The sequence below is a fragment of the Onychostruthus taczanowskii genome, unplaced genomic scaffold, assembly GCF_017590055.1.
Source record: "Onychostruthus taczanowskii isolate IOZ18803 unplaced genomic scaffold, ASM1759005v1 scaffold7, whole genome shotgun sequence".
Classification (NCBI taxonomy): domain Eukaryota; kingdom Metazoa; phylum Chordata; class Aves; order Passeriformes; family Passeridae; genus Onychostruthus; species Onychostruthus taczanowskii.
The window spans coordinates 6,336,117-6,352,890 of record NW_024504786.1 but is presented as its reverse complement, the minus strand read 5'-3'; the positions used below and the strand labels follow the sequence as shown (position 1 = coordinate 6,352,890).

The 16,774-nt window shown below is 46.6% G+C and overlaps 1 protein-coding gene across 1 annotated transcript in view; it reads right to left on the bottom strand.

The window, feature by feature from the left end:
* Positions 1-541: 541 nt before the first annotated feature.
* The window catches only part of AGBL4 (AGBL carboxypeptidase 4), an 880,299-nt gene continuing 864,066 nt past the window's right edge, over positions 542-16,774 (bottom strand). Inside the window, exons 12-13 of the mRNA XM_041421668.1 lie at positions 12,083-12,179; positions 542-665 (exon numbers count right to left, since the gene is read on the bottom strand). Of these exons, the coding sequence (XP_041277602.1) occupies positions 542-665; positions 12,083-12,179 (221 nt within the window). The remainder of the gene's footprint in view (positions 666-12,082; positions 12,180-16,774) is intronic.

The window sequence follows — 16,774 nt, the reverse complement described above, 5'->3', positions numbered from 1 at the left end:
CCTGCCTGGCTCCCAGAAGCTATTTATCAGGCTCTCTTAATGCAAGCTAACAGGACTAGCACATGCAGTAGGCATAAGAGCTTCTGAGCCCAACACTAAAAGGGGAGACATCAGATGGTGGAGTAGAGAAGCCAGGACTCCCTCATTAGCTCACTGTATGGATTACCCCTTTAAAGAGAGAGAAGGGGACTGGTGGAGGAAGGAGAGGCTTTCTCATTTTAACAAATAGCTTTTCAGACACCACAAATGATTTCTGCAAATCTATAAGTTCACTCTTTTTTTTCCCCCCACAGATAGGAAAAAAAAAACCAAACCCTGAAATTGATTCACCATCTATAAATAAAAAAGAATCAATAGTAAAATTTCTAGCTAATTTCCCTCTCCCTTTTTGCTCCTTGGACTATTTGTTATCTTAGAAATATTTGTCTGGGAAAAAAAAAAAAAAAAGAGAAACATCATCGATTCCTGACTGCGACGTGTTCCTCTGCCTTGCCCTACAGTTCTCCTCTCCTCTCCTCTCCTCTCCTCTCCTCTCCTCTCCTCAGCGAGTGGAAAGAGATGAGTCCTTCAGGTGCGCCTGGCTCCTCTTCTCGGGTTTGCCTGCAGCGTGGCTGTTCCCGGGGCCCCGCTGGGCAGTGCATTTGTAGAGTGGCACGTTGTCCTTCCTGCCAAAGGAAGAAGAGAGGACAGGTGCTGTCAGCACTGCGGTGCTCCAGCAGCAGGTAACTGCTGTGCGTGGGGTGCGCTCCGAGGAGAAGCCGTGGGTGACGTCTCGCAGCGAAGTGCATCTGTAAGGAGGGCTTTGGCAGCTCGAGACAAATTAGAGGTGTTAAAGACCAGCTGGTCCCATCCCTCTCTGGCCAGAGCAGGGTTAGTCCTTCCAGGAGGCTTCAAGGGCTTTGTGCTAGCTCTGAGCTCTCCAAGAGAAGGATCCCATTGCTTCTCTTTGGGTGAAGCACTTCCCACTGTTTTCTCCTACTGAGGTCCCTTCATTTCTGCTCATGAACAGCCCTCCTCTCACTCTGAGTATTTCCTTCTGGGGCACGTACCATTCCCAGCAGGGCTGGGTTCACACATCTGCTCACAGCTGGATTGCCCCCACTGCCAGGGGTGTTCACAGCTGGCTCAGAGTCTTTGGGGACAGACTGACAGTCTGATTCTGTGGCCAAGGAACACCCAGCCCAGCAGGGCTGGGTTCACACATCTGCTCACAGCTGGATTGCCCCCACTGCCAGGGGTGTTCACAGCTGGCTCAGAGTCTTTGGGGACAGACTGATTCTGTGGCCAAGGAACACCCAGAACATGATGCCAGCTTTTCCATCATCCAGACCAGTGCCTTCAGAGCCCACAAAGATGTGACACTGCTATTTCACTGTGCCCATAACTCCAATTTTCTAACTTCAATTATCTAACTCAAATTATCTAGCCAAATTTCATGCCAAATTTCAGTTGTCAGTATAGTTTGAAGTTCCCAGTGCCCCTTTCAGGCTGCAGAGCTGTGGGAGTTTTATAACTGGCCTCCAAAGGAGCAGGGTTGTGATAAATACAAAGTGCTTTTTGCAGTGATGCCCCAGGAGTTCACAGGGTAAGAACTGAGCTTTTCTCAGCACCACAGAACCAGCTCCCCAGCTTCCCACAGCTTATCTGGTGGAAAGACTTGCTTTGTAACACTTCAGTTGCTGATAAGGAACTAAGTCTTATTATTTGTTTCCCAAACAAAACACTCCTCTGTGTATGTGTTTACAGTGTGCATGATGAATTTTTTCTACTTTAAGGAAAAATAAATCTCTGTTAACAGTTAATTCAGTAACATTTCTGTTCTGTTTACTTATAGAGCCATTTTGCTTAGAGGCTGTAATTAAAATCCTCCATCTCACAGCCTACCACTCTCACTGCCCCTCCTCCCTCCAGGTCCTGACACACTGGTCACAGCAAGATGACACACTGGCACAAGTGACCAGACAGCCTCAGCCCTGGTTTGTCTGTCTGGGCAGAGCCAGGCCTGGGGAAAAAGGGTCACAGCTCCCACCATTGTGTCCAGAAGCCTTGCTTGATGAGGGGCTGGATTGCAGAGGGTGTGGGTCCTGCAGCACTGTCTCTCCTTCAGGGAGGCTCAGCCAGCACTGGGCTATCCCAGAGCAGGAACCTTCCCTTCACAGCCCCTGCCAGCACTGGTGGCTCTCAGTGGGACTGAAAAGCTGTCTGTGAGACAAACACTGGGACCAGGAGCCAGAGGAACTATCTTTGGCTGCCCTATAAGCCTGCCTGTGGAATACCACTGGAGAATGGGGTTCCTTCACACCCACCCCAGAGCAGCACCATCTCTGAGCAGCCATCACCATCCCCTGATGGAAGATATACCTTCAGAGAGCTTCTCCTTTGTTCAAGCAGCAAAACCCAACTATCCATTCCCATCCCAGGGAAGGCAATCAAAGTGTGCTGTCAGTGTTGCTCACACCAGCCAAGGGGCTCCAGTGACCCTTCAGGGTGCTCCCTCAGGCAGCTCTTGGCCCCCTCAGCCATGCCTTGCAAGCTTCGCTCATTTTCCCCCACTGCTGTGGCAGGACACAAATTAGAAGATCCTTTACTTGTGCCTGATATGCTTTTTGAGCTCCCAGTCTGCTCCCTCTGAGGTCAGGTATTTGTATTCCCCAGGGCAGCTGCTGGCCCTGGGCAGGCTGGTGCTGGTGCTGTACCAAACCCTGCTGAGCCTCAGACACTGGGAGGGAGAGGAGCTCTGTCACACATCCGTGTCACACGTCAGAAGTGAAGTGACCTGCCAAAGGCCACGCAGCAGACCTGGGAAGAACTGGAAAGAGCTGATGGAACCCCAGTTTTCTTGCTCCCTGCACCCTGACTCACCCCAAGGTATTGGGCCCCTCTGTAGTGACACAGAGAAACCTGCCTTCCTCACCACACAAGTGTGTTTTTCAGTACCTCTGCTTTTATTTGCAGAAGAATGTTTTAATATATGTTAAAAAAAATTGTAATAATGTAGTTGCTGAGGGGCCCCAGCCCTTCCCTCCCCACTGTCACAGCTGCCACCAGTTCAGTATTTACTGCGTCTCTACAGTTCAATCACCAACCTAAGGCATAGTGGTATTTTGAAGAGATAAACACTGAGACAAAAATAAATAAATTGGGACCCTGGGAGGGAGACCTGAAAGGCACAGTGAAGTGAGAGCAAGCAGTTTCTCTGGTTCTGTGTCTAATTACATTGACATGTTCCTAGACAACACTGGAGACCCAAACACAGCAGCAGCTGTGAACCAAATGGGGACTCATGAAAAACATCAGAAAGCCAGCCAGGCAGCCCATCCCTTGCCCTGGGGCTGCATCAGCACTGCCCATGTCACTGCTGACAGCCTTCCTGCCTGCTCCCAGGGCACAGCCAGCACTGGGTGGGCAGGCAGGGCTCAGCTCCTGGTCCATGCAGACCCCCATTTCTCTGCACCCACTCCAGTCACTCAGCAGCACTGCTGAGTGTCATTCCCATGCTTCTCTATGCAAGTGAAGGAAATAATATAATGCAAAATATGAAAAGAGGAAAAAAATGGGTGTTAAACTTCCTTTTTCCTGATTTGGTTAACACAGGAAAAGGAACTCCTCTCATGCCAACAGCATTTACAGGTGAGTTTTTTAGACTCTGGCCTTTTTCAGCCACCCACTGAACTGAAGCATCAGGAGAATCAACCAGTCAGTTCACATCAGGTACTTGTGACAAAGTGGTTTTTTTGGACATACAGCCAATTGACAGTCACAATCAAACCACAGCTCTGCTACATGTTCATCGCACAGACAACAGTTAATCGTGCAGCCATGCAAACTGTTTTGCAAATTGAAATCTCAGAGGCATAGCAATTACAATACCAAATTTATACCACATCTCTCACTCAACTAATTGTACATCCAAAAAATCACCACTTGAATAATCTGAATACATTCACCTTTACAGCTAAAAAAGCCTCCACTACATGCTTGATCTCAACACAATTTTGAGTTACAGAACCCCATGGGAAAGAAAATGCCAACCTCTGATTTCAACAGGAAAATTGCTTCTATCTAAATACAGCAGATGCATAATTCACACTGAGGTCTAACAGCCTGGTGTTCCCAGCAAAGCTTGTTTTTACTCTGAAACTGGGGATGTTGCTATTGCTGCCTGCAGCTCTCCCAGCCCATCTACAGGACAAGCCCTATATACACCTGCTCTGAATGTAGTGTTCACATCCAAAATAACAATACCTGGATTTCTAATTGTTACCAAATCTTAAAGGCCTTAAAATTAATTAGCAGACTTACAAACTGGGCTGATGTTTTGGATGAGTTGAGGTTTACAGAGCCACCAGTGGGGGCACATTTGTGCTGCTGTGGCATTTTGAGCTCTTTCACGCACATATTTCTTGACTTTTGTTTCCATCTCGTGAAGCGAGGCAAGGTGGGGAGATTTGAACCAGTGACTTTGCAGCTGATGTATTAAAGAAAGTCAAAATAGAAGAGAATTGGTGTTTAAATTGCAAAGGGAGGTAAAAATAAAGATATCTAAGACATGTGAGTGGGATCAAAAATGAGTCATCAAGGCTGGAAAATGGGTAACCTCTGATCCCTGAAACTAAGAAATCTGGCTGCTGTTGTGTTGCTGCTGATCTAATTTTTACACGTTTCCATTGCGTCCATCTCAGCTAAACAATCAATGCCTGATCAGTCCCAATGCTTCACTCTCAGGGATGCACAATTAACCAGCTCCATGTTTGACTCTGCAAGGGGAGCGCAGTATTTTCTGAGAATGCCTGACAAGTTTCAATCGTAAAGAACACAAACCAAATGACCCAGCAGATAATGACAGCCAGTGCCCTGACAGTGAGATAATGTGCATGCTCCAAAGCAAGGCTTATTAGAAGCTATAAAAAAAATTTGAAATGTTAGAGCAAAGGTCAGAAATGCTCAGCCATTACCACAGGCTTGATTTTTCTTTTTCTCAAGTGGTCACCAGCACCTATTTCCAGTAAGTGAGTGTGTAGTCATGTTTGCCAGATGCCCACCCATCTATTACAGCACATTGTGACTTCTGGGCCACAGAAACCCCACTAAAGTGGTGTGTGGAGAATCCCAGCACTACCTGGAAATCTCATCAGGTCCATATTCTATGGCTCTGCCCTTCTGAGTGCAGGGGCTGGCCCATACTGATATAGAGAAGGCAGATGTTAGAGGGTGTGCACATGTCTCTCCCTCCACCACAGGGGGGATCCTGCAGCTTGCCATCCATCCATCCCTCACTTCCTGGCCTCCCTCTCCAGCTCAGTGTAGCAAGACACACCTGCTTTATCCAGGAGACAGTGCCCAGAGGCAGGAATAATTTGTTTATAGCTGGAGCCACACCATCACATAAGAGAAGGAGCCACAATTACAAGCACCTCACATGGCTCACACGCAGCCACCCTTGTGTGCCTCTGCTGACCCTGGAGCTGGAAGCTCCTGAAAGCACAGGAATGGGTTTTGTCTTGCTCCTGTCCTCCCATTTCCTAAGGAGCAGCAGGACAATAATGGATTGCACTCACCTGATGAGATGTAGCAGAAAATGGCAGTCTCTTGAGCTCGTTCAAGTTACCAGCAGGATATTGGGATTAACATGCTGTGTACATCAGACATTATCCACGTCAACCCACCCTTCACACTGTCTCTGCTTTCAGAGCAGGAAAATCCCAGGCCAGGGTGATGCATGAAGTAGCACAAATGCTGTAAATCTGCTTATTGAGACCTGGCTTCCTCAGAGCAACAAGACCAGGGAAGGAGAAGGAAAGCAGGTGGGTACCTGCAGGCATACCTAAGTGAGGATGCCTGTGAGAGCTAATCTAAATACATTTAGGGTTTAAATGCAAAGCTGATTAGTGAAACCACAGCAAGCTCTTATGTGATATGCTCCTTCAGAGTTAAAGTAGCCATAATTCAATTTATTCATTTAGCTCATTTCCAAAAAGTAAATTAAAGTGTAGTAAATTAAATTAAAACAGCCGACAGCACCTTCATTTTGAAAGGGATTGTTAACGTGGACCCTGACTACTTCATACAGTAATGCAGATTATTTTTGCCTGCTAGGCCCCCTGTCAGGCACGCCATCCTGAAGTATTTTTACACTCCCTCTGTTCAGGGAGTCTCCAAGAGCAGGACCAAGCTGGACATGTATTTGGGTGTTTGCATGTGCTTTACTGTGCACGTGCTTAAATCCAGGGTAAAATCCCTGCAGCTGGCAGCCTCGTTCCCAAGTGCTTGAGGAGCTAATTGTTGTAATGAGGAATTTTGGTGAAGCCTCTGCTGGGAGCTGGCCAAGCACTGCACATCTCTAAACTCTGTAAATGAATCCTTTTCACTGAACCCACGCAAATGTCACCGTTCAAAATCTGGAAGGTGTTCTTTAGTGACAGCTACAAGTATCAAGAGTTGCATAAAATGTGCAGTTGTGTGTGGGAGTGAGCTGACAGATTATAATTACAAATAAAGAACGGGGGGAAACCCCTCCAAAATTAATTTTTTAGGCAAAACATATAATTTGCCTTTAAACCTTAGTAGTGCTCCCATTACTAATACAATTTAGAGACCTGGAAATCAAATTGAAGCTGTTTGACTCTTTTCTATTTTGCTGCCCTCATTCCATTTCCTCCCTCCTCTGCAAATTGTAAGACATTTTGCTGACCTTTCATTCATTTGATCTAGAACATTTTTTTTCTTTATTACACTCTGCTCTCCTCTTAGCCACTGGAAATGGTGGGAGAAAAGACAACAAGACAATAAATTAAGTTTGGGACAAGTGAGCTGGGGATGGAAACAGAGCTTCTTGGGAATAAAGCAGGGAGGTGGCTTCACTCAGATCTCACGCCAGTCATGGCCAGATCAAAGAAAGCACAGCCAGCTGTAGGTGAAACCTCAAAAATTCTGACCTTGAAAATGCAGAGAGGAGTTTTTCTGAAACACAGGTAGATGTGAACTCAGGAGAAAATTACAGACCCAGTGGGGCAGAAGGACCTGCACTCAGCACATGCCAGAGAGCAGCACAGTCCTGGGATGGTGTCAGAGCCTGTCAGCCCACACAACCTCTGGGCACAGCTGCTTAGTGTTGAGATGGGGCTCAAAATGAGCTGTCCAGGCAGAAGGACCTACCTTCGGTCAGACTGTGCCCACACACAAAGCCTTTCCCCATCCCCAGCCAGTGTGGTGCAGAAGACAGTGCCCATGGCCTCTGAGGCTGGTGGGACAGTCCTGTGGGCAGATCCAGCCAGTTGGAGATGCAGCTGTGCTCTCATACATCATCATTAGAGCTGCAAAGTCAAGCAGCAAAAGGAGGAATTGCCAGAATAAAGGCTGTCAGAGTAATTTTAATTCAACCTCCTGGCAGATATGCCTTCTGATGGGGTCTTTAATTACCTCATCACAGCCTACTTTTTCTTCAACAAGGCTGCTTCTTTATTCAGGGCACGATGGACAGACGGCAATTAATGAAGGGCCAGTCAATATTTTGTTCTGTCCTTTTTTCATTCAGTGTGAGGCCCCAGGCATTATTTGCCACATGCCATCAGATCCCTGCTCTTAGAATTATTCATCTTCTTCTGCGTGTTTCTCTCATGTGTATCACTGCAGCAATTGTGAGGTTCCCACATAGGAAGGAATTTCATTTCCAGCACTTCTGTGAACAGAACACCTGGGTTTTACCTACAGGAAAATATGGGGCAGACACGAGCTGCAGAATGCTCCACCAGCAAGGTCCAGGTGGGATTTTCAGGATACCCACACTCTGTTCAAAACCTATCTTCCCTAACCTCTGCCAGAGCTGTTTAAACACTCAGCACATCTAGAATTTGAAATTCAGTGTGTCCAGAATATGAGTAACACAGACCTGGTGGCTCTCAGAGAAAAAAGTCAGTGGTCTAAAGAGGGAAGATCTCTGCTGATGCTGTGCTGGAGTAGAGCTCTGTTGCAGCCAGGGAGCCAGAGTGAAAGAACAGAGAAATGCTGATATGGGCAAAGGGATGAGCTTCAGGCAGTGCAAGCTGACTGGCATTTGTGAATTTTTCACCAAAAGTTCTGCTTTTCCACCTTAGTCATTCTCTGTAACAGCTGTACTCTGCTGTCTCTTAATCTCTTACAAATTTTTCACCTTTTACCAACCTCCTTTCAGAGGGGGACATTTCACACTTTCAACCCAAGAAATCTTAACCTTTCCTCTGGCATAAGTAGAAAGAGGTGGAGCAGGACAGAGACTCTGTAAGAAGAAGAGCTCCCTTGTGCCACTGGCAACATCAAAGGGAGCCCCACTCAAATGGTTTCCAGTGAGTGCACTGGGAGTGGAACTCTGGTCACTGAACAGCTTAGAAAAGGAACAAGAGGAGAGGAAGGGCATGAACCTCCATTGCTGTCCAACAGCCCCTTTCTGCACTGCTCTCTCCTGCTCTGTGCCCACTTAACCCACCCTTAGAGAGCTGTCTCAGTGTCCAGGACAGGCTCTCTGAGCCTCTCTCAAGCACAGCTAAGTGGCAGTGCTCTCTTCTCCAGCAGCTTCTGCAGAGCAGCGCAAAGCTCTCTCGTGCCCTGCTAGAAATTCATGGGCCTGCTGGCTTGTCACTCCAAAGAGCATCCAGCATTTTCAGCAAGGCTTTTAATTCCTTAGCTCCAGAGGAAAATATTCTAACCTTCCTGCCCTCCTCAGCTGAGTCATTGACGCTTCCCTACCTTGCTGCAGACACGTCACCTTCAGGAAAATAATTACATAGCATGCAGATAACAGCAGACATTATCTTTGTGAACTGGGTGTTTGTTTGGGATCACAGGGTCTCCCTGCCACGAGGACTGCAGGACACACTGGGGTTACTGCTTCAAACCTGACTTTCCTTTACAGGCTGTGAGAAACTCTGTGGTCACTCCAAGAGGAACTGGGGGGATGCTGGAGGAAGCTCAGTCAGAGGGAAGGGGCTGAAGGGTTCTGGGAGGAGCTGGATGAGCTGTGCTGGGCTCCAACACTGGAAAAGGTTGCCCAGAAAAGCTGTGGATTCCCCATCTCTGGAAGTGCTCAAGGCCAAGTTGGAGGGGGCTGGTCTAGTGGAAGATCCACCATCTAGGGCATAGAACTAGATGACCTTTAAAGTCCCTTCCAACCCAGATCAATCTGTGATTCTGTGATATGTTGATCTACAGGTGGCATTTGGGCTCCTGTAGGCAAGGACAAGTGGAATTCAATGCCAGGTCCAGCCAAGCAGTTGGATTCACTTACAGGCACGTGATGACATTATTCAGAGAATACAGATACAGTTATTTCTCATGAGCCTTGAAATAAGCTGCATTTTTGGTGGCAGAGGGTGCCCCACCTCCAGCCTCAATCTTGTTCTGTAACCAGAACTGGTGCATCAGTTATTGCCTCTTACTCCAGATGATCCTGATTCCATTCCCACTGAGCTGCCTGCATTGCCTGCAGTGTAGGATGGCTGTTCCCTGACAGCCTGACTGCATGGACAAAGCTCTTGTAAAGGCGCCTGAATTTGGGTACCAGCCCTGTTTCTGACCCTCAGGTCCACCTCTCCCTTTATGTGCCCCAATTTCCTTCTCCAAAACATGGTGGTTCCAACACAAACATTTCCTTCCTTACGGTCAGACGTGCTCTGGAAGTGTTGCAGGTTGTTGCTATTTCCAGGCCTGTCATTCTAACACATTTTGGCTGCACTAATTCCCTCAAACAGAAATTGTTCTGCCTGTCCTAGTCTGGGACAAAGCAGGCAATTAGCTGTCCCTTACACGTTTATTAACTCTGCAGCTTTCTTTCAATGACTATGTGAAATCCAGTAATGTTTAAATATATTTTCATAAACTGTGGGCACAACATGTCCTGTTTCAGCTAATAACCGTGCCATATAATTAGTCCTGATTACACAGATATTTAGTATCATTTTACATATTCCAGTCCTTTCTTAGTGCCACTGCCTAGCCAAGGCACATTTAAAGCTACAGCCATCTCCCTTCTGTTTCCCAGCAGTTTGCAACAATTCCTTTTGGAGAGGATTGCAGTTAACACAGCAGCTTCAAAGAACAATTTCATTTCACTGGTGTACATTTTAGGTGTATATATATATATATATATATATATATATATACACACACACACACAAAGGCTCTGATCAAATGTCAGGTGACAAAGCCCAGGATACAAATAGAAGACATTTATCTACTTACAGGGAAAAGCTGGTATTTGAAATCCATCAGGAAATTAACAACATGAATCTTTAAAAATCTATTCCTTAAACATCTCTTGGCTTTGGACTGAACATTGACTGTATTTAGGATTTTACTGTGAGGTAGCACCCCCCAAACAAAAGATCCCTTACTGCATTAGGCTCTGGTGGGGGGACAAGAAGAATTTGCTCTGTGCAACCCGATTAGAGATGTGTATCTTTCCCTGCTGGCGTGGCTGTCTCTATAGAGATGGACATGGATATTTGATGAGATTAAAATGCTTCAGTTACCACTGTCAGTGGTTCTTTAATTTAAAATGAAGAAAGCAAACAACCATTCCTTTTGATGAGGTAACTGGATGATGCTATGGAAAAGCACTTTGCTGTCAGGTGGTAATTAGGTTCAGTAATAGTTGTGGGTTTTTAGCCTTGGAGGCTGTGGCCCCTGGGAGTCTGAGAGAAATGATACATTCAATTTCCGGAGGAGAGGAAGATGCTGGATGCTGTTCTCTGCTAACCCTGCAGGTCTCTGCAGATAAGAGCATTCAGAGCTGCAGTGCTGACAATCCTCCTTGAGCCAGCCTAAACTGTGGTGTCAAGATCACAAACAGAAAAAGGGAGATGGGCTCAAAGCAGGCCTAACACAGGCAGCCTGGCCCTGACCACATATATAAGGAACTGCCAGCATGGCTGCAATGAGAGGATTTTTAAAGGCTGCAGAAGGAACTCCAGCAATTACTCTCTGGTCTGAGCTGATATTTGTAACATCCATCTTACACATCACTAGGAAATCTTCAGTAGGGAAGTGTTCCTTTGCAAACAAGAAACATTCCCACAGCTACTCTTTTAAGGGAGGAAAAAAAGCAGGAAAATCTCAAGGCTCAGCTGCCTCCCTTGCCAATTTGGAATTGCCTTTTCCATTGCAAACTATAAACTATATATATTGGTTGTGCTGTTAAGAGTAGAAACCCAAATGAAACATTCCAATTTTTCCAAATGCATTTAATTGAAATTTTTCAGTTTGGAGGCATTATTGCTGTTTTCTCAGAACAGAGGAAATACTGAATATGATGTTTCCCATAAAACAGGTGCTCCGGTTCCTGCTCTGCACCCCTCTTCATGTTGCTACACAGCCTTTCCAGCTCAAGGAATGCTGGTTCTCCATAAACAGCTCAGTGGAATCTCCCCTGCTCCTCACACAAGCGAAGGGACACTGAAAGGATGCATTTGGCCAACACCAGAGAAGGACCAGCAGTGCTGCAGGGAGCCAAGCCTGGCCATTTCATGCCTTTGTGCCTTGCTCACCAGTGCCTGACTTCACATCCCACTTCCTTTTGGACAAACACCCACTGAGCTGGTTGTGAAACTGGAGTAGAGGAGAGGGGATCCCTGGGCAAAGTGTGCAGCTGGGCTGGCAGAAGGAACCTGCCGCTGGCTGCCAGCACTGCAGCAGCTCCAAGGGGAGGGGGAGAACTCTGCCTCAGCACAGGCTTGCCAGTAACTTCCTGAAGCACTGAAAAAGTTTTCACTTCCAGAATTAAAACTTTGTGAAATAAAAGTGGGTCTGATTCGCTCTCAGGAGATAAATGAAGGGTAAGTCCATTAAAGATACTGGTGGGAGATTGGTGCACAGCAGACAGAATTCAGGAAAGATATCGATATCTCCAAAATCCTCTGAATATTTTTTCAGACATAAACCAGGTATCTTTCCTGATCACAAATGCTTTATTTCCAAATGGAATTTCAATAAAATAAGCACAGTTAGACTAGCACTTGTTATAAAGCCGTAATGCAGTAGCACTGAAGTTTAGTCAGGAAAGGTATTAAAAGAGCAGCCCAGGTAAAGCAAGAGAAATTGCTTTCTGACCTACCGAGTTTTAGGAGTAGGTGCTAGTGGTCCCTCCACCAAGGAGTTCAGCCTGTAGTAATCCAAGAATGTCCTGGCCACATTTCTTCCAAGCTTCATATCTGTGAGTTTTTAATTAAGGAGCATTTTAAAAATAATTAAAAGTAATAATAATAACAATAATAATAATTTAAAAAAGAGCAGAGTCTAAAGGTAAGTTATTTCTATTTAATGCAAGAGCAAGTTTTACATCAACCATCCCACAGAGCTCAGGCTTCAGGCAAAAATGACTTATGCAGGCAGATAAGGTGGGGGTCATCTTGTTTGCTTCTTCTTTTCACAGGCAGATGCTGCATAAAAACCCAGACAGGAGGAAACAATCTCCCTTTCCCCCCATGCCTGGCTGCAGATCCCTCTGGTTCTCATGAAATAATGCACTAGACAAAAGGGGCCCTCCAATTTTCACATTCAGGGAGAATAATTACCTTAAAATGCTTGGATACAGGCAGTATTTCTGTATCCAGGATACAAGGTCAGCTATACCACGGTGTGAACCTGCCATGGACCAGTGTACTGAAGGTTGGGATTAATGCTGGAGCCCTCCACACCTTTAGCTCTGACCTCCAGAGTGTCGTGGGAGAATTCACTGTTCTTTCCCTGTGTTGTATTCAGGACTTGAAATGGTGATTTTAGCACCGACCTGGAAGGACAGTAGGTTACCTTAACAAGTTCAGCAGTAAGTCTGGTGTGTCTTCTCACCAGCCACGATTTCTCCTTCAGCTGGCCCCTAAACCCAGCATTAGGCAGGTGCTGCACATCAAAGCTGCCATGGAGACTTCAGGGCACAGGAACCAGACCTTCCTGAAGACTCAACTGCTTACAAAGAAGTTGAATAACCTGTGGCTTGCATTGAAAAACAATATCCCAGACAACATGTCCATGGGGTGAATCTGCTGCTCAGGTGAAAAGTCTGTTAAAGCATTAAAAGCATTAAATCTGGCTGTTACAGAGCAGCATCTCCTTATCATCCACAGGGTGATGTCCAGCTGGGAAATACCCAGTGGATTCCATTTATTGGCCTGTTTTGAACTGATGCCCACCCAGGCTGCAATAATCACAGGGTGCTCCAGGGCACTGCCCCAGAGGGTCATGGTGAGGAGCATTCAGCAGGGCTGCTGCAGCAGCTGAGGTGGGTACAGAACCTGGGGAGTCTGAAGGAATCTCTGCATCCAACACCCTGCAGTCCAGGAGGATAAACCATTGCTGGGTTGTTTTGTGTGCATGTATGCATGTTCTGCTTTATCAGTAGTTATCTGCTGATGTTTCCATTAGAGGAAAATTCCAGAAGTGCGGCATCCCAGGGGCTTCCAGCAGCGCCACTGAACACACTGGCTTCTAAATGAAGCTTTTATTACCCGCCCACTTACATTAGACACATCAAAACAAGTGAGCCTGAGACATCAGGTTCACACAGCAATGTGAGATCTCTTTATCATTTATTTATTTATTTATAAGGAAGGTCAAGCCAACGTGACAGCCTTTGCTTCTGCAAAAACACAGACACCAGCTCTAGCAGTCAGGTCTAGTGGCTAAGGATCACTCCTGAGACTGCTCTTCTCTCCAATGATCTTATCCTGCTTTTCCAGCTCCCACCGCTGTGCCTGGGGATGGTTCCATGGATCTGTCCCTCCTGAGGGTCTGTCCTGACACACTCATGATCCTAATACCACATGTGCTGTGGGCACCTCTGTTCTGGCCGGCAGCAGGGCAGAGCTGGAGCAGCTGGTGCTCCCAGCTGTTGTCTGCACGGACAGGGAGAGGCAGCACTGTGGACCAGCATGGGCTGTGTGGATCAGCATGGGCTCTGTGGATCAGCACAGGCTGTGTGGACCAACACAGGCAGTGTGGATCAGCACCAGCTGTCCCCCAGCTGTGGCAGTGCCCAGCGAGCTCCCCTTGCAGCCTAGCAGCACTGCTGGGCAAGGCCAGCCCTGCATGCAGGGAGGCTCAGAAAAGTTGGAGACAGCCTGAAGTTTAGCAATTCGAGGGAGGGCAGTGTTGCTCTGAAAGTGTTTTGTGATTGTTTCTGGAATTTGGGGATGGCTGGGGGTAGTCTTGTTGCTGCGGATGTGGACTCAAAGCAGTGGCGAAGGTTAAGAGTTCAGAGTAGTCTGAGGAAGCGAGGAAGAAGGGGAGAAGGCTGTCAGGCACTTAAGGGATTGAGAAGACTAACATGGCTTGATCTTGTAGTTTCTTTCATTTACTCGTCACTTTAAAGACATAAAGTGGTAATTGGACTCAGTAAAGTCTCGAGGACGTTTTGTCAGTGGCAATCTCAGAAAGCTTCTCTGCCAGAAGTGGCCCTGCTGCCCTTTTCTTTGTCTCTCTGCATTGCTTTTCTTTGCACGGTGGGAAGAACCTGACCTGCTGTCCTAGGGGAGGAAGCCCTTGGATGGCAGTGGGGGCAGCCCAGGAAGTGGCTCCACAAGCTCCTGCATTACCTCCCTGCCTTAACCCCAGCCTGCATGAATCCAGTTCCACTGCTGAGCTCAGGTCTTAGGAACAGCTTTCTGAAGCTGTTAAGGACAGTTAACCACTGGAATAACCTGCTTTAACATGTTAGGAAATCTCCAGACCAGGGGTCTTCAAGAACAGGCTAAACCCACAGCAGACATGAATGGTTTAGGTGTAACTGGTGCTGCATGAAATTTGAGTAAGGAAACATAAAAGGGCCTCCCAGGCCACTTCACCCCATTCTCCTACAGTTCTGAACATATTTTGCCACCCACACAGAGACCTGTTTGCTAAGATTGCTAAGAAAGGTAAGGGCATTTTGCAGAGTATTGACATAGATGGAGAGCGTGAAGAAACTGGAAATGCAGTGCCACATGCATCCACTGAAAAGTCACAAAATGGAAATAGTTTGCAGTCAGCAATGATGAAAAGAGACTCAAACCAGCATGGGATAAAAAATGTGCATGTTCTAATACTAGTCTTTCAGCCATCCTGCCCCCTCTGCTCTGCCTGTCACTTCTGCAAGGGATGAACGGTTTCTGTCACGGAAATCAGGCACCTGATACATAAAACCAGGGGCAGAGCATCAGTCTCTCCCTGTGACTGTCCAGCCTGGGCAAGAGCTGGAGTGCCTCCCTCAGCAAGCGCCAGCAGCACGTGTGTGCAGAACCAGCAGAGGAAAACAAATTAAAGCAATAACATTTGCATTTATCTCTGGTGCATGGAAAGCTCAAACTCCACTTTGGCTTACAGTGTATCCTGAGCACATAAATAACAGCTACTGCAACCCAAACCCACTTCTACTGGGTGGTTTGGTCACTTGGTTGGTTTTTAACCAGCCTCCTTTCTGCAGTCACACGTGCTGCGTGCCCACAGGATCTCCCTTCCTAGCCTGAACTACATTTGACAGAAGGCCATTTTCCAGTTATTCCCATCATGGGAGCTCAGGTCACACAAGACAGTCAAAATGTATTTGGGAGAGCCATGTTGGAAACAGCTGGGTGTGTCCTTACCTTCACTAGCATCTGCAGCTCCCTCTCATCTCTTTCTCCACAGACTCATTCCTCCATACTCCATATTTCCACTTGGAAGTGGAAACCAGTGTCCCTCCTGCAAACGCCCTTCTCACAGCATTCACTCTGTGAATGGCATCAGCAGATTTGGGGAGATTTCAGGACAGTCTGTTTATGCACAACTCTGCCAAATTTCACAGATGTTCAGAGGTTCAAGAATCGTGCTGTGGGCTCTGCAAAATCCTGCACGTTTATGATCCCTATCATGCCCCACAGCCCAAAGCTTCCAGCCCTGGTAAGAAAGGAGGACAGAGGAGTGGGGACTCTCATGAGCCATTACTAGTTTTCAGCTGACATGATTCATTGAGCCTATTGTGAACAGTCTGCTTAAGCTCCAGCCTCTGGAAGTGCAGACAGAGCCTTGTTCTGTCTGTGCATGGAGGCAATAAAAATCTCAATTTGGAAACCAGTTAGCAGTACAAGTCATTAGGGGAGGTACTAAATGTTGCTGCTTTAATAGCTCACTGATCCTTTAATAATGTCACTGCTGCAGAGCGTGGTGGCACCATTCGCTCGCTTTTGTTTTGCTTTTTGAAATTCAGGGTCATTCCACTTTCAAGTGAGTGGATTATCTCTCTTTCCTCCTTCTGCCAGACACTGCAAACTGCTTTAAATAATTAGAAAAAAGGATGGCTCCTTCAAATTCACCATCTCATTTTCATAAGGTCCAGTGTCATTGCTTTGGAACAGGAAGAGAAACCGTGATGGTGGTAAGGATTTGACAAGGGCAAAACAGTTAGCAGCCCCCACTCATCTTTGATAAGTCCTGTGGGGTCTCTGCCAAGCAGATTGGATCTCTGGTTTTATGTCTCATCTAGAGGACGGCACCTCCATCAATTTGAAACACTGCACTGGGTTATTAGCTTATGGAATTCATCCAAGTTTAATCCTAAGTAGGATTTGAAATGCGACCATTCAGTCCAGAGGCACCACTGACCAGACCCACGCAAGTCCTTTGTTTCAGACAAACAGCTTTAAGTTATCCTAAAGACAGACAGAGAGGAAGAAGAAAAAAAAAAAATAGAAAGGGAGACAGAGGGTAAGGAAAATGAGAACAAAGAGAAAAATGAATCTTTTTAATAGCTCAAATTAAAAACCAGAAGAAGCTCTTTGTTTGACACAACTGAATT